An 18,248-nucleotide genomic window follows, 5' to 3' on the forward strand; every position below is an offset into this window, starting at 1 on the left:
GTGCGAGACACTTTCTGGGACCCGCTGACACCGCCCTCTCCATCCCATTTCTTGCCAAGAAAGAGGTAGAGGAAGCCAAGACCATTTAGTCAGCAGGTCCCTCCAAATCTGTTGAGCCAACAATCATCCCCATACACCATTCAATTCATTGTCCCCCCAGCTGGGCACATCTACGGAAAGCCCCTGAGAGGTGCCCCATAAAAAAACCGGCGCCCCGCTGCCCGCCCAACTCTCGCCCCGCGCCACCTCCCGGCTCCGCACATCCCTCCCTCCCGGGGAAGGCTCGCAGAATCCGGTCAGCGGGTCTCGGAGGTCTCCCACCTCCCCTTCCGACACCCCTCTCCAGGAGCCCACAAGTAGATCCCGCGCAAGTGGCCAACAAGCCCGGAGGGCTGCCCCCAAATCTGCGCTCTCCCCGGGCCCGGCCCCCTTTCCCTCCCTCCATCCCAGTCCTCTCTTCCAGCTCCACTCCCTGCGCCTCCAGCGCCTCCTGCGCCTCCAGCGCCAGCATCCCTTAGGCTCAAAAAGAGGAAACTTCTTTCTGGGCTAAATTCAGGTCCTAGTAGGAAAGGCTCCGTCTTCCCCGCCTCCCTCCAACTCCGGAGGAAACCGCAAGGAGCCGGCACCAACCCTTCCCCTTAATCACCCCCCCCCCCCCCCAAAAAAAAAGAGCTCGGGCTCCTGGTGCTCCCCGACTTTGCAGGTTAACAGGTCCGGTCGGGTCAGAGACCACCACGGGAGCTGTATGCACATTCATGATTTTTCCCAGAGACCCTCGTGGCTTGCAAGAAACTAGTAAACAAAACGCAAACCCCAGTAACTTTGGAGAGTGAGTGTATAAATGTGTGCAAAAGAACGAGGGTGGGAGAGAAAGAGAGAGACACGGAGAGAGCATAGCTCAAGAGTTAGAACAGCTGCAGGAGCACATCTGGAAGAGGGGGAAGGGGGACTGAGAGGAGGGGACGAGAAGCGTGCTGCCGAAGGGGAATCCCCCCTCTCCTGGGCCGCTCCAGGGCCCAGGACCCAGGGCCGGGCCGGCCGGGGCCGTTACCTGTCCCACGTTGATGAAGCCGTACTTGCTGGCGATGCGGTTGGCCTCTGGGAAGCCGCCGGCGATCTTGACCGCCCAGTGGTTGGTGTAGACGCGCGTCCGGCACACGGGGAGCAGGCAGCCGGCGAGCAGCGCCAGCACGCACAGCAGGTCCAGCCGCCCCGGGCAGCAGCCGCAGCGGCCCCCCCAGCCCATGGCCCAGAGCTCCGCAGCCTTCCCCTCTCTCTTGCTCGCTCGCTCGTTCGGGCGCACTCCGCGGCGCGCGCACAACTAACTTCTCCTCCGGCCTGGGCCGCCCCGGCTCGCAGCCCCGGGAGATCGGCGGCGGGAGGCGGCGAGCCCCAGCAGGAGGGAGCAGAGTAGCGAGCCCCGCGCCGGCGGCTAGACCATCCCTGGGGCTGCGGGGACCTGCGCTCCCGGCTCTGCCGCCCGCGGGGCGATCGGCGGGGGGCTCTCTCCGGTTTGCGCGCTGGAGGCAGTGGAGCCGGACGGGCGCCCTCCCGCAGTTGGGTCTCGCTGGGCTCGGGCTCCCCGGACTCTTCGACTCGCCCTCGCTCCTCCTCGCGGGGCCCCCAAGCGCGGCGGAGGCGGCGGTGCAGGCAGCGGCCGGCCGGGTGCCCCCTCTGCTGGCCCGGGCTCCGCGCGCTCGCTGCTAGCTTTGCTCCCTGCGCTCCCTCCGGCTGCAAACAGCGCGCGGGGAGAGTGAGAGGCAATGGCAGCAGCAGCGCCTGCTCTGCATAAATGACTCCCCCCGCCCCCCTGAACACCCCTCCTTTCCCCACATCTCCCCCCCCCCCCCCCAGCCCCTCCTCTCCCTCCTCCGCCCGCCCGCCCGACAGCGGCCACAGCCAGACGCCTACCAGGTCCTAGCGCCGCCGGGTTTGCTAGGCTGTAACCTCCAGGGTCGGGGCAGTAAAAGGGAGACTTTCCAAAAGGCTGGGAGAAGAGCTCTGGTGGAGACCTCTTGCTTTTATCCCCATTTTCTCTCCTCCCTCCTCCATTTGTATTAATTTTACTGCCACTTCCCCCAAAGACTAAGATTTACAAGATTTTGGTTCGAGTCAAGCGCCCGGACAATTCATTCATCCTCGCTCTGAACCTGAAAAAACTAAGCACCTAAGGAGATCCCTTGCATGTCAATTACCAACAAATAGCCCTAGATTTTCACTTCGTTAATTCTTCGTGCTTTTCAGCAACTGTGTATGTTGCACACTCTGCTCCTGGGAGAAGCTACCACACAGCACGTATGCCCGTCTACTCTTGCAAAAGCCAACCATGGTGCGGCCAAAGCCAAGTGTGCTGCCTGCTGACTTTCAAAATCTGTGCATCAGATTCTAGGCAACACCGCGCGGGGAGAGCAGAGTTACAGCTAAGGAACTGAGGAAAGATGTTTCTATGAATATTTAGTATGAAGTGGATGGAGATGTAGGGCCAATGGAATAACTTCATTCATTCCTTCCATTCAGTCTAATGCGGGCTTTTTTCTTTTTTTTTCTTTTTTTTCCCCTCCCCTCACCAAGGGAAAAGTTTTCCAACTTTTCCAAACAGGGCCCTGAAACTTCAATATAAAATGGACCACCGAGGAAGTTCAGATGAAATATGTGACTACACTGCCTTCATTCCTGTGTCAAGCACTGTGGCTGCCGGGGGCAGGAGGGCCTTCAGATTGACACCCTTCTGCTGATCAGCCTCCTCGCCTTTTTTGGCACACGATTATTTCTTGTGAAAAGAAAAAGGTACCCTTTATGAAATAATTCATTGACCTTAAAAAAGTATTCACTATTTCCCTAACTCCTCCATCCTCCTTTTCCCCTTTCCTTTTCCAATCCCCCTATCTTTTCTTCCTAAGCATTGGTTAAATGTATTTGAGATTAATTAACCTTCACACCTATGGCTTTGGGCAATGATCCTTTTATCTGCCTAGGGCTTTACTCTCCCCCCCACCTCTTCTGCTCACCTGAATCATATCTGCAAACTCAATTTTCATAAATTTAAAGGTCATAAAATGCGTAAGTTGAATTCATAACTCATAAAATTATTTTATGACATTTACACATCGTATAAATTATGCTATATTATTTAATCTTGAAAAACAAACAACCCACCAAATAATATTATCCCCCAATTACTGATTTAGTGGAAAATCAGAGAAGAACTATATCATTTGCAGAAGGGCACATATTTTACTCATTTATTTGACTGATTCAACACATCTCTTTTGAGCACCTAAAAGGTATCAGAAATTTTGCTGGATACTAGAGAAAGAGGAGAAGGAAGGAGAGGAAGCACAAAAGATTAGTAGAATTCAGACTCTCTAAATAAATGTAATTTATTATTGCCCTGCTCGGGTGGCTCAGTTGGTTGGAGCATCGTCCCTGTGTAACCAAAGGTTGTAGGTTTTGTAGGTTCCATTTCACGTTGGGGCACCTAGGGGAGGCAACTTATTGATCTCTCTCTCTCTCTCTCTCTCTCTCTCTCTCTCTCTTCTCATATCTTCCAGTGAGGATTTGAAAAAAGTGTCCCCACACATGGGGCTCACTTGGTTGAGTATTCTCCCATGCACCAGTGGTCCTCCTGTTGATTCCTGGTCAGGGACCATGCCCTGGTTGCAGGCTCGATCCCCAGTAAGGAATGTGCAGGAGGTATCCAATCAATGATTTTCTCTCTCTCATCATTGATGTTTCTCTCTCTCTCTCTCCCTCGCCCCTTCTCTCTCTGAAATTAATAAACACACACACACACACACACACACACACACACACACACACACACATATATATATATATATATATATATATATATATATATATAATTTTTTTTAAGTGGTGTGTTGTTGTTGTTTGCAGACAGATCTCTTTCTCCTGCCCTAACCTGGAATCCAGAAATTTTACCATCTATTAGGTCACAGTTAATTGCCACCCAGACAGCCTGCATCTATCCATGGGGACATTGGATTATTCCCCCAGAGGCTTGTGGGATGGGATGAAGAGCTCAGTCAGGATCCAAATCTCAATATACATCAGCTCTTCTTTCTTTCCTTCACAACTGTGGGCATTTGCTGACAAATGGGAGGAGGAGCCTGCCACCACTGCAGGTACTTGGTGATCAAATGTGAAAGATGGCCCGGAGGTTTCTCCGGACTCCGGGCCATTATTGTTTAGGACTGCAGAGGCAGCACAAAATGCTTCCCTCTGAAAGCCATGCCGCCTCTGGGCTTCAACTTCTGAACGAGATGAAGAGGAATGGCTGCATTAGGGCTCCTGAGGCCTGGCGGTTGTTTCCTAAGAGTGGCAAAATTGCTCACTGATATTTTTTCTCCATGGTGTCTTTCTTTTTCTTTCTTTTTTTTTTTTTTCTTTTTTTTATTTCCACTAATACTCTTGCCTTCTGTGAGCGTGCCCTGCTTGGCACACACACACAGCATTCACTGCGCTGAACATGAGAAAGAATTGGAAAGTGAGGTAGGAAATGAATGGGCAAACCACTTTTCTGCTTTGTAAACCAATCCCTGGGCCAGCACTTAGCGTACTCAAAGGGGATATTCTTCCATTTGGATGCATATGTATTTAGAAGGGGAAAACCTTAGCTCTGTTTAAAAAAAATTTTTTTAAAGAGTTGGAACCCCATTCATCTGCCAAATCAATAGATTTATTCATCTTATTGTCGATGGCTTCTATAGTTCTCTTCCACTTCAATTACATGTGCATCCTCAAAGGGTATGATTCTTAAACCCAGACAATACCAAAGAAGGCCATCCCCCATTGTTGCACAGGCACATTCTGTGCCTGCTTTAGGCACATCCTGCCTCCTACCTTGATGAACTCATTCACTTCCATGATTAGAATCAATTGGCCCAATGAAGTCACCAGGTAAGGGTCAAAAACTGCAGCAAAAAAAGTATCTTTTATGACATCCGTCCTGTTATCAAGGTCTCAGTAGCCTCGGGGACAAGGAACTGACAGAGTAGTTATGATAAGGGCAAAATCATCACTGACATTGGAATAGGAACTGATCCAAATCTTGCACAAATGTTCCCTTTCTGTGTGCAAAAAGTAGCACTGTGGGCTTTGACCCTGGACTCTCCCTCTATAACTTGCCACATGGCAGGAAACCAGGCAGTTTTAAGTTCTCCTCTGCCTTATACTTAGCAACATATTACTTGAGAAGGAGCCCCCACTCGTGTCTGGCCTCTCTGCCAAGGTCCCTCATAGCGCTAAAAGAAACTCTCAGTGGAATGTAATGAATAGCAATCCCGGCAGTTTGGTAGAAGTGAAGAACTCCTTAGGACTCATCTTGAAACTCTGTAAATGGGAGTTATTCTGGGAAGAGTTTGCCTCCTTTCTTTCTCTGCCACATCTTTTGCTGGAAATGGACCTTTAAGATCTCTTCTAACCTGAGATTCTGTGAACCAATGATGCATTGTTAATGGAGTGGGGAGCTGACCAATGGGGTTAAAGTTCCCTAGAAATGCTACTGCCCAATAGAAGAGTCACCAACTTTATGGGGAGTCAAATCGGTTTTCTAGCATATCAAGTTCAGAATTGGCAGTGAAAATTTATCAGAGTTAATGGTGATAATAATAGTTACATGCCAGGCACTAATCTAAAGACATTTCAGATCTTCATCTTTCACAGAGCAAGGGAAGAACACTGAGGCCAATGGAAAACGAATTTGCCAGACTGTACTTCTATCACGGAAAAATAAGTTAACAAATGGGTGCATAACAGAACGAAAACAAAGGAAGGGCTGAACTGACCACAGATGATACCCTGTTTCCCCGAAAATAAGACAGCGTCTTATATTAGTTTTTGCTCCCAAAGATGCGCTAGGTCTTATTTTCAGGGGATGTCTTATTTTTTCATGAAGAAGAATACGGTACACATTTATTGTTAAATGAAAATAAAGGAGATGTATTACCTGTATACGGTATGGTAGTACGATAGTTGTCAACACAAACCAGACAAACTGAATCCTACAGAATCAAGAATTTACTCATTTATTCAATGACAATCATGTCATCATCCTCTGGAACATCATCATAATAATCCAATTCCTGAATTTCCTGGTGAATTTCTTGTGACTCCATTTCTTTCAGAATCAATGGACCAAATCTCTCATGTTTAGCAATAGCATTCTGAGACAGAGCCTAGGGGGGCCTTATTTTCAGGGGATGCCTTATATTTCACTCAGAAGGAAACCTGTAAGTAGATCTTTTTTCGAAGGGTGTCTTATTTTCGGGAAAACAGGATAGTACTCTATGAACTTGGATTAACATTAATCTAATCTGGATTAACAAAACAAATTCAATCAGGAGAATGGAAACTTAACACTTCAGATTTCTTAGATGCATAACACTTAAAAATATGATGCATGACACATATGAGCCTAGGACAAGAGTTAATCCAGGGCTTGATCTTACCCTTATTGCACAGTATTTCTATAATGGGACACGTACAGGTGACTAAAATCTGGCAGGGTTCAGGAAGCTTCATCTTTGTCTTGGACCTGTTAGAAGTTGCCTTAGATTAGCACTGTTGACCCGCTTATGTAAACAATAAATTCTTATAATGACAAGATGGTTTCCATAAAGCTTTCCAGGTGGAAGCAAAGTGTAAAGGTTGCAGGTGACTTCCTTCAGATATATATGAAGAGACACCAAATGTCTATTACCTTTTAGCTTATACCCTTGGTCCCAGAGTACTATCCCCTTCAGGATGGAGATAATAGATGATGGGATGTTCTCCCTCCTCACCTCAGACTCTAATTCAAGGGAAAGCAGGTGAGGAAAGGGTGGGGAAAATAAAAGCATTAGTCTTGAGTCTTGGAGTTTCACCCACCATAAGAATAAGTCCTACATCAATGTCAGCAGCCTACCCCCAAGAGTCAAGACTTGCTCTTTTTGTAGTGTCTCTGGACCCTTTTCTCCAAAACATTTTATTGGCTCCTTAATTCTTAAATCACTCGAAGAATCAGAGGTTGAATAACTGCTGACTCAATAACTTGATCTTGCTTAGGAAGACCAAGTTAATTTAAGACCAAGCCCTGGGAATGAAAACATTTTTTGAGTCCAAGCAATAGCTCTAACTCATTGATGCCAAATGATAACATTGTAATTCATACCGCATTCAGTATGACTTTGACTTGTTTATCTGAAGCAAGATAAATGATGACAAAATTATTTTTCAAATACCTTATGTCAGTATATGCTTTAGGCTTATTACATTCTGCCATTTCCAGAAATTGTAACTAGACCATTCATCATTCACAGTGGATGATATAACTTCATCCTTTGCATGGTGTTTTTGGGATGTACTTATTACACGACCATTGTGTAGCTAATTATTCCATCACCTCCCTCCCAACCTTCCCTACTCCCACTTCAGATTTTAGTAATATATGACAAAAAGGACATCTTTTGTTGTCCTTAACCTTCAGATGCATGTAAAGGTGTTTATTGGTGATATACTCCTGTGCGAGACTTCCTGAAAGAGGAGGAGTTCAGTTTATACTTATGCCAACAGCCTCTTCTGCACTTTCCTATTATCTATAACTAGAGGCCCAGCGCAAGATTGAAATCTCGCAAGAAGGTGCCCTGCCTCCCGCCATTTGAGGAGGCACCCCACAGGGGGCCAGGACCCATGCCTGACCCACATAGCACAGGCCTCCGTGTTGTGTCCACTGAGGTGGGAGCAGGCGCTCCTGTGTGTTGTGTCTCCACTCTGGCCAGCCCCTAGCCCCAGCCTCCCCAGAGCTGCTGGGGTTGGGGGCAGCATGCAGTCCCTTCCACCCCATCTGTGCGCATAGCTCCTCCTGAGTGGTCGTGATGCCCAGCAAATTCGCATATTTCCTGTTTATATATATAGATAATAAAAGCATAATATGCTAACTAGATTGGATGTCCTTCCAGACAACCTTCCGGAAAAAGCCAGGGCTACAAGGGAAGCCTGGGTCCCGGATGCAGGAGGGAAGCTGGTGCCAGCAGCTGGGGAAAGGAAGGCCTACTCTTGCACAAATTTTGTGCATCGGGCCTCTAGTGTGCATAGAATGGCAGCAATGTTCTATGTTCCAAAAGGTTACTCCTTACTTACAAAAATTGTATTTTCCTAAAGGCAGTGGAATACAATTCAACAGGAAGCTTTTCGGGCTTTTTAATTTAAAAAAGTGTAAGATTTCCCTGGCTCTGTGTCTAAAAGTTCCCTGTGACAGCTCAAAACCAGTCACCACAAAAAAGAAAAACAGACTCTGAAAGTGCTACCCTTTTAAGTCCTCTGAGTGCCCTCAGAATACCAAGAATATCAGGAACTAAGATCCTACTAAATCACTGGAGACCCCTGAGGCAGCTTCTCTCTTCAATTTTCTGCAAATATGAACAGTGAAAACCTGTTTCATAGACGTACTAAACAAAACTGTAGTATCCATTTGCCTTATAAATGCTAAACATTGCCTTCTCTGAGTGAAAATGAGATCAAATTTTAGAAAAATATTGTGCATCATTGTTCTAGAGATGGATGAGGAAAACATCTTTCTCTCTTACTGCTATTTATTTATTTAAAAAACTAGAGGCCCAATGCACAAAACTTGTGCAAGAGTGGGCCTTCCTTTCCATGGCTGGGGGCACTGGCTTCCCTCTGGCACCAGAGACCAGGGCTTCCCTTGTAGCCCAGGCTTTGCCCAGAAGGTCGTCCAGAAGGACATGCGGTCTAATTAGCATATTACACTTTTATTATTATAGACTAGAGGCCCAATGCACAAAATTTGTGCAAGGGACTTGGCCCCAGCCCCTGCTCACCGCTTCTGCCATCATGGCCTGGTACCTCTGCCACCACCACTGTAGCTGGGGGTCTCTGCCACCTCTTCCTCAGCCCCCACCCTCTGTGGCTTTGTCCGGAAAGAAGGACTCCTGGTCTAATTAGCATATTAAGCTTTTATTATAATTAGAGCATTGTTTTGAGATCTGGTGACACATTGAACTATGAAACGTAAGCATTGATTGAATCCCATGCAGAAAGAACTGGCCATATATTCAGTGTCATTAATCATTTCTCATTCCAGTCTTTGTCATATATTAGTGTGTGTGTGTGTGTGTGTGTGTGTGTGTGTGTGTATCCATACAGAGACAAGTAGGCAAATTCATGGAATATTTGCATGTTGACATTTTGGCAGAAAAATGAAAAAATGAAAAGAATCTTGCATAAAATGTCAGCAATATAAAACTTAGTGACATTCTATATAAGTTGGCTAAGCGTTATTAGAAAAAAAAAGTTAAGGATGGTGGAAGTTAAGAATGCTGGGCTCGAGGGAGCTGGATGCTAGATGCTGGGTGGAAAGCAAAAGTTAAAACTTATGGGTAAAAAGCTGACCCCCTATAGATGAGTGACCAGATAAAAGAATTGAGCCCCCAGGGAACTGATTTTGCATTTAATGCCCTTCACAGTCTGGAAAACGTGTTTTCTACCCAACTGCATGTGTGTGACAGGGTTCAGGAGCTCTCTCATGGTTTGGAAGATGTGAGGTTACAGAAGTGGTCCAGTTATGTGTGGAAACTAATGACTCTGAAGCAAATTATCTAATCAATATTCTATTATCCAGGAGCCCCTTTACTTCACTGGGCCTAGAATGTTGCAATTTCCTGTGTTAGTCATGCTCCCTGTATATTTAATGACAAACTCTATGGAATGACATCTAGGCAGGAGCTGGCCTTTTTCTTCCTGTAAGTTCAAGGTAAAATTCCCTAAAAATATCTGGGGCAGGAGCAAAGAGGACATTGGTGAATCTACATAGTCAAGGGGAAAGTAAACCCCATCATACCGATTGAATAAATAATGACTCAGGGTGATCTTGGTGACTATTGTTGACAGAGCACTGATATGGGACTTACACAGATACTTCAAAGTACTTTCAGGTTATTGTCTTATTTACTCCTCACGGTAACCTGCCAGACACGTGGGGACATTGTCTTCTTTTCACACCGTCACCAACTTTGCAATCATTTTACAGTTATGGACAGGAGGTGCTGACCTGATTTCTCCAGCTGCACACAGCACAGTGAGTGACTGTACTTGGGCTGTTTTTGTGCTAATTCCACCATCCCAGAGTTAGAACAGAGTGGCTACAAAGGTAAGCTCCCTATAATAATATATACTTCTGCCCTGGCCCTTTGCACATTTACCAGTCATTCATTGTGGAAAATTCTTGTGTGGTTAGTTGAGGAAGAGAGACTGGAAAATTCACAGCTAAGGGCTTCCTGAGTCTTCAAGTAGCACTTACCTCTCACCTCCTCCCTCATCTCCTTTCGCATACTACTCTTTTCCTAGTATGGCCAGTCATTTCTCAGCTCCGTCCCCAGGTGTTTAGGAAGAAAGCAGACAGATGATTCATTGTGTCTCAAATGCTTTTCTCTCTTCCTGACTGAATTCAGGTTTCCTTTTCACTTGCTAATTTATCCATGTCCTAGAAACTACAGACGTGATTAATTGCAATGTACTCATTATGATGAAATTCCACTAGTTTTATGAGAAGCTATTGTGAAGTCTTGTTGGAATCATTATGATGAACATGCTGATAAAGGATTGTCCCAAGGTTCCCAGTAGCATGGTTATTTTATAACTGGGTTCAATTATCAGGGTGGTTTTTACTTGATGGTCAAAGGTGCATTTTTTTTTTTAAAATTGAACCTTCCCCTTATATCAATTACTATGAAATTTGTGCAAGGGACTCAGCCTGTGCAGCCTCAGCTGCGTCTGGAAGGTTGTCTGGAAGGATGTCCAGAAGGTCACTTGACTGTTCAGTCTAATTAGCGTATTATACTTTTATTATTATACATACCTCAATAAAGCTATTTTACAAATTGTGTTCTACCACACACACCAGACACACAAAATTATCAGTTGAACTCTGAGAATTACAGAACAAAGTAAATGCAAAAATGAATGAATAGATGACAGATGCCACAAGAAACATTCATCATGGGTGAGGTGGCATTAACTGAATCTCCTTCTTCCCTTTATGGCAAATTTAATTTCTTCACCCTACATTGTCCCCATTTTTCTTCCCATATCTCCCTTTCCCAAGTTTCCCACCAATTTATTTATCCGTCACATGCTGTCTTTCATCCCCCTGATCTTCATAAATAATAATAATAAAAAAATATTTAGGACAGCTTGAAAAAAAGGCAAGATGGAGTAATATTTCCATTGCTGCAACATATTCTTATATTTACATACTCTTTTCCTAGTATGGCCTGAAAACAACCATATCTTTATTAAGTTATAAACCCAACACATACACACTTTTATATTCTGCATTTTTCACAGGATATATACTATAAATATGTCTCCATGGGCTTTGTAATTATCATTTTAATGACCATACTCCATTGGGTTGATGTAGCATAATTTACTAAACTCTATTGTAAGACATTTAAATTGTTTCCAATTTTTTATTGTTGTAAATAATACCATAGAGACTATTCTTCATGAACAAAGACTGCGTATTTTAGATTTTTTTCTTTAGGATAAATTAACATCCTTTGGGTCTCTCATGCTCCAAAAATTAGAAAATAATTTGCAGCCTTAAACTCTGGAGAAGCCAGGCACATAATTTAAACAAGTGAAGTGGGCCAATAAATATTATAAATGAATCAGCTCTTCCCTTAACACTGACAACATTCCCCAAATCTACCACCCTAACTGTATTGCTGCATCCATCCATCCTTCCATCAGCCAGTCAGTCAATACTGATTGTGAAGACAAGAAAACAGGCTTTAAATGTTTTCACTTGTGCTAAATCTCACATCATCAAATTGAGACTTAATTATAACTTTGGTTCTCTCAGAGATGGAATTATAAACCAGTCAATCAATTGCCTGATCAACATTAGTTAGGTAATCTGCCCATAGCTCCCTGCCATCCCCTATATGGGAAAGCAAACTTGCATACCAATCTGCTATTTTGTCTGGTATAACCTCCTTCTTCCTGTTCCCTTCTGCCAATAAAAGTCTTTCTTTCTGTATAGTTCCTCTCAGCTCCTTTCTATATGCAAGATTTGATGCTTCCCAATTCATGAATCTCTGAATAGAGCCAATTAGGTCTTTAAAATGTTGTTTTATGAACACTGGGCGAGGTGCTATGACATTGACTAATATAGAAGGCCCACGTTTACAAAGCTTTCAAACATCTGGTAAATCTCTTGAACCGTTATTATTATTATTATTTAATTTGTCTAATTGTTGATACTAAGTGCTGACACACAGAGTGAAGTGAGGGGGTGAAGATGCTGCTGGAGTGATCTAAGCAAGTTACACGATGCTGGAGGTAAATTTTAAGAGGTATGGGGGTTGGGTTTGAGTCGAATGAAAATACCATCTGATTCTAATATTTGGTACACTTCTCAGTGCCATTTATTAGGAATCTTAAGATTTTAGGAATTTTAAAAAATACTGTCCACCTAAGAAACATCCAATCCCTGTGGAGAACTTTTAAAAATACTGTCTACTTAAGAAACATCCAAACCTGTGGAGAATTTTTGAGATTATTTGAGCCAGACTGATGACACTTGCCAGAAAACAGAATCTCAATAGATTGAGAAATGCTCTTGAGAATGGAAGTTTAGCAGATTATTTTATTTATACATTCGAATAAAAGGAAGAGATGTAAGGACAGTTACCTGACATTCATTGGTGATAGATAAGAGGGCAGGAGAAAGCAAAGCCGGAAATCTCTGGGTTTGGATAAAGAGTTCAGAGGAACAGGACAGTTAATAATCATCATTGATGTACATAGAGATAGTATACAGAGAACAAGGTAAAGAGTTCTGTGGTTTCCCTTTTGCAGTGGGTTTGCCCTGGGGGTCTGAATAAAGAAAATTACTCTGCATTTCAACAGTATGCTATTTTAGAGGCAAAAAGATAACAGACAGGCTTATCTGAGGTGAAGATTTAACTTTGTCAAGGAGGCTACAGGCCTAGAACGTGACTGCCCACCATGACTCACTTTTACTTAGGAAATTTTGAAGAATGTTTTATAAATGTAAGAGAATCATGCACTTTTAGTCTTTGAGTTTATAAGGCCCACCATACAAGTCTCCGCTGAGCTTGTCAGGTTTAGTATGTGGTCCCCTTTTCATCCACAATACCTTTTACCAAAGCTCTTTAATTCCTCAGGTGGAAAAATACCAATTAATTCTTCTTCAACCAATATGCATCTTTATGACTTTGTGTCTTCTCTTAAGCTTAAAAGTCAATTTCTGTGCAAAATATGAGGCTCTGGGCTCTTGATGGGATTAGAGGAAAGTGCTCTGTTCTCTGAACCATTTTAAGTTCATTCAAAATAATCTAGTCTTCAACATGTGGAGAAAACCAGGCTTGGGTAGGAAAATGGTAAGCCATTAACCTTCCCCATAAAGAGTGCCAGTCTGCCAATAGGGTCCCCACAGGTAGCTTTTGCTTCCATAGAAACCAGAGAACAGGGCCACATTTCCAATGAGTTCAAGCATCCTGACTGGTGCTTGATAAGTCTACAGAGTAATTTAAAATTTACTTAAAACTCTTCAATTTAATCAATAATATTAGAGACTTTACTCAAATGAGACAATCAATAAAAATCACCAATTTCCTCTCTAACAAAGAATGGCCATTCCCTCTGTCCCTTTGGTTCTCATTCAAGTTGTTTCTCTTTAAATAGCAGATACATTAAAGATCTCAAGTATTTTCTCTAAAAATGTTAATTTCTTCCCTTTCAGTGTTCCCTTCTTTTCTGCTTAAAGTCCTTAATAATTCTTTTAAAAAATATTTTTATTGATTTCAGAGAGGAAGGGAGAGGGAGAGAGAGATAGAAACATCAATGATAAGAATCATTGATTGGCTGCCTCCTGCACAAACCCTGCACTAGGGATCGAGCCTGCAATCTGGACATATGCCCTGACCAGAATCAAACTGGTGACCTCTTGGTTCCTGGTTTGATGCTCAACCACTGAGCTTCACCTGGCTGAGCAAAGTATTTAAGACTTCTTGTCTGCAGCTTTAATTATTTACTTTCTTCATTGCATTATTTAAAGAAAATACAGTTTTGAGGATACAGTATGCAAGAAGGATGAATTCATACAAAATGGAAGGAATGTAACACTGCACTGTGGCAGAGTATTTAACATAGAATATACGCAACCTCTAATCATCTTGTACAGTAGTTTGTCCTCCTGCAAATGTGGACTATATGACCATTGTTTTCACCATGTCAGATGAGTATCAGTAAAGGAAAGGCCTTCAGGAACTCAAAGAAAGGCAATGTATTGGAAAGTATATCATTATTTTCTGTTAAATTCATTTAGAAATGGGTCAAGATAAAGACAAGACTAGGAGTGCTTATCACAGCATTTCAATAGAGAGCTTTATTGGAATCTTCATCCCAGATTAAAAATAAAATGGAATAGCAGTAGCATTGGAATAGAAATCCAATTTGTAAAAGTGCATGAATCTCTTACATTTATAAAACATTGTTCAGCTAGAGTTTTAATTACATCAAAGATAGAGATAAACATAGTTAACATAAAAGGTCATTTTCTTATTGGATCAGTGTAAGTTTATTGTAAAAAACAGTAAAATAAGTAAAAATATTCTATACCCTCACCCAAACATCTCTGATCTAATCACTATCTTGGCATATATGTTTCTCTATCTCTCTGTATATATAGATGTAGATATAAATATACATATATAATTTGTTTCTGAAAAACATACATTAGTGCCTATTTTTACTAACCAAAAAAAAAAAAAAAAATCTGAAAAAGAGTTTTGCTTTTATGTTACCGTACTAATGTAGGCCTTTCATAAAAGCAAAGTGATATAACTCAAACTTTCATAAAAACAGTATTTTCAGATGTGGGAAAACCTGAGTGTGTGTGTGTGTGTGTGTGTGTGTGTGTGTGTACATTAGGCACATTATATATATGTATGTGTATAATGTATATATTTATATAGAGAGACACACATGTAAATTTTATCCTATTTTAATTATTTTCACTTACATAGTTTAAATATATCCTATATCTCTATTTTTAAGTATGTCTTTTCATGGCTACAAAAGAGCCTATCATGGATGCAATGCACACACACACACACACACACACACATACACACCTCTTGTATATACACACATACACAACCATTACTGTGTTGCGGATAATATAAGCAGTTTCTAATTTGGGATAGTGGTTATTACAGAGAATACAGTATTGTCATCTATATAGAGGCACATCTTCTTGGTCATAAGCTATCAGGGTCAAGTGATTTTCCCAGAGCAAGCTTCCCAGTCTCAAAATGACCCATGGTATAGCCTGACTCTACCTAGAAATCATGAAATGTCAAAAAATCTATAGTGAAGGTACACTGCATAGTGTGGACTCAGAAATCACACTAGGCTCATACACCATCTTACTGCTTGTATGATTGCGGCTAAATTCCTAAAACTTTTCCTGTTTATGTCTTTATCTGTAGATTAAGATGCCCTGAGCTGTCTGGCAACAAGTAATCATATTTGCATCCTTTTCAGGTTTGGGGAAATCCCTTTAGCCATTCCCAAACAGGTGATAACATATGTGACTCAGCCCTTGTTGAGTCCCCAAGTTTCATCAACCTTTCGGCGAATCCTTGCAATTATGACATGCTGGAACTGGCTTACATTACATAGTGTGGACACTGAAATCACACTAGGCTCAAATACCAGATTTACTGCTTGTATGATTGCGGCTAAATTCCTAAAACATTTTCTGTCTATGTCTTTATCTGTAAAATGAGTATAATTCTAGCATTTACTTCATATGTTTGTTGTGAAGACTAAATAAAATAATTTATAAAAAGGGACTTAGCATGCTACTTCACAAAGTAATTTATTAATAGAAGTTAGCAATATTATTTTATTAACATCAGAATCTATGAAATACTGTATATATAACAAAATGCCTCTGAATATAGACTGTCTAGTGGTATTCCAATTTCTCCCTGTAAATATTTTAACAATTTTTTATTGGCACACACACACATTCAACATTTAGAGGTTCTATTAAATTGATTTAGTTGGCATGTCAGCTATTATTCACCTGCCTTTTCACATTACATCACAAACACTACATCCAATTGACCCATTGGGTTATCTGATGCAGAGATGATGGCACTGAGTCACCCTACACAGGATATGCCTTCTGATTTGCCCAGATCCACAGTTACCCCTTATAGATCCAAGAAGAATTCTTCTAGGTGGGCCAGCAGGATCTAAGATATAAATGCTAGTGCAGCATGTCGAGAGGCCACAGATAAGTAGACCTGTTCTCATTTTGGAGGTTCTGTCTGGAATAAGAGTGGCCGTCTGTGGTCAAGTGTCAGAGAAATGCTAAATGGCCCCTAAGGAAAGCTGATTGGACAGAGCAATTTCAACAGATGGGCATATGGGCATTAACATGTTACAGAATTAGGAGTTTCATAGAGTTCTTCCCACTTACTGCTTAGAACTTCCTTCAACCTCCAAGTCATCATCTGGTGATAAATCTCTAAAATTCAATCAAGAAATCTGTTTTGACTAAAAGCTTTCCCCAAAGTGTTGTCATCCCTTGCCCACAACAGTCAAAGACTGCATTGTAGCCAACTCAGTGCTTTTCATTTCTTGCTTCCCTGTCCAGCCACACACACACACACACACACACACACACACACCTCTTAAAACTCCTGAAGACAAATACATGTCCAATTCTATTTTCTATTACAAGTAACAAGCATGTGTTAGGTGCCCAATATCTGTCTGTTGAATGAGTAATTCTGCAATCTTCCCTTTCTGATATAGCCTGATGGCTCACATCAATTTTAGAAGATGTGCTGATGAATTAGTAATATTGACAAGAATTAAAAAGCATGTCTTTTCCAAAGTGGGATTTGCCTCAAAATAATCCAGCTTTTTTTTGGGGGGGGGGAGGGGACGTGAAGAGGCATAAATTGTAGGTCTTAATGAAAAAACAAACAACAACAACAAAAAAAAACAGCGAAAACCAGTTTGGCTCAATGGATAGAGCGTCGGACTGCAGACTGAAAGGTCCCTGGTTCGATTCCAGTCAAGAGCCTGTACCTTGGTTGCGGGCACATCCCCAGTATGGGTGTGCAAGAAGCAGCTGATCGATGATTCTCTCTCATTGATGTTTCTAACTCTTTATCCCTCTCTCTTTCTCTCTGTAAAAAAATCAATAAAATATATTAAATAAAAAAAGGAAAAATAAAAAACACAGGAGGGGGCACATATTGATAACTATTTAAGCTAAGTGATGAATAAGGAAGAGTGAAATATACTATTTCTTCTACATTTCTATTTGAAATGTTCTGTTGTATATTTAAATATTTTCATGGTACAGAATAAGTATATGTACACACACAACCACAAGACAGAACACTAAAAAAGCACACCCCAGGAACACGGACTTTTCAAAGATGGTGTCTTAGAGTGGGGCCTGCACTGACGGAGCTTTTATTTTTGCAGCGCATGGCTGTTATGTTTGGGGGAATATGATTTGAATGAGGCTCCATGCATGGTTTGTTCTGCCATGAAAGGCTAGCTACAGCTGTCCCCCAGCCAAAACTGGTGGGATTACAAGAGCTAGGTGGATAAAAGTCTCCTTTATACGAGGACCCAAAGGCAGACATTGAACCAAAAATAAGAAGAAAGAGAAACAAACTATGAGCTACAGAAAGAAAAAGAAACAAGCTATAAGCTTCAAACGTTTAGCATGCAGCCAATGAAACTCATCTGTGAAGTCCTGGGAGATGGCAGCAGGACCGAAGTGCTGGTGCGTATGTTGACATTGGCTGCCTCATTCCCCTAAACACCTTAGACATCTCTAATTAATCCCCGTGGTGCTCCAGTGGCTGGAATTCTCAGCTCGCAGCCCTGCCCCATGCCAGCCACATGTAATCCTGAGACGCTGCATGTCCATGTTATAAGGGCGCATGAGTGTCGTTCAGATTTAAGGGTTATATCTGATCGGTTAGGCCTGGAGGTCTCAACCCTGGCTGCACATTACAATCCATCAATCCAGAGCAGAAACTGGATGCAGGCACTTTTAAAAGTTGGCCTGGATAATTCTACCGTGTTAGGCTAATACTTCAAAAGCTAAAAGACAGTGGCTTCAAGGCACCGACAGTACTGAGGATGGAGAAGACGAAATT

General features: G+C 42.4%; 1 protein-coding gene across 1 annotated transcript in view; it reads right to left on the reverse strand.

The window, feature by feature from the left end:
• The window catches only part of LOC311630430 (proprotein convertase subtilisin/kexin type 5), a 274,874-nt gene extending 273,090 nt beyond the window's left edge, over positions 1–1,784 (reverse strand). The window contains exon 1 of the mRNA XM_084899423.1: positions 1,052–1,784. Within this exon, the coding sequence (XP_084755549.1) occupies positions 1,052–1,246 (195 nt within the window). The 5' untranslated portion in view covers positions 1,247–1,784. The remainder of the gene's footprint in view (positions 1–1,051) is intronic.
• Between the last annotated feature and the right edge of the window lie 16,464 nt (positions 1,785–18,248).

This window comes from Pipistrellus hanaki (assembly GCF_964339955.1).
Source record: "Pipistrellus hanaki genome assembly, chromosome: 11".
NCBI classification, from domain to species: Eukaryota; Metazoa; Chordata; class Mammalia; order Chiroptera; family Vespertilionidae; genus Pipistrellus; species Pipistrellus hanaki.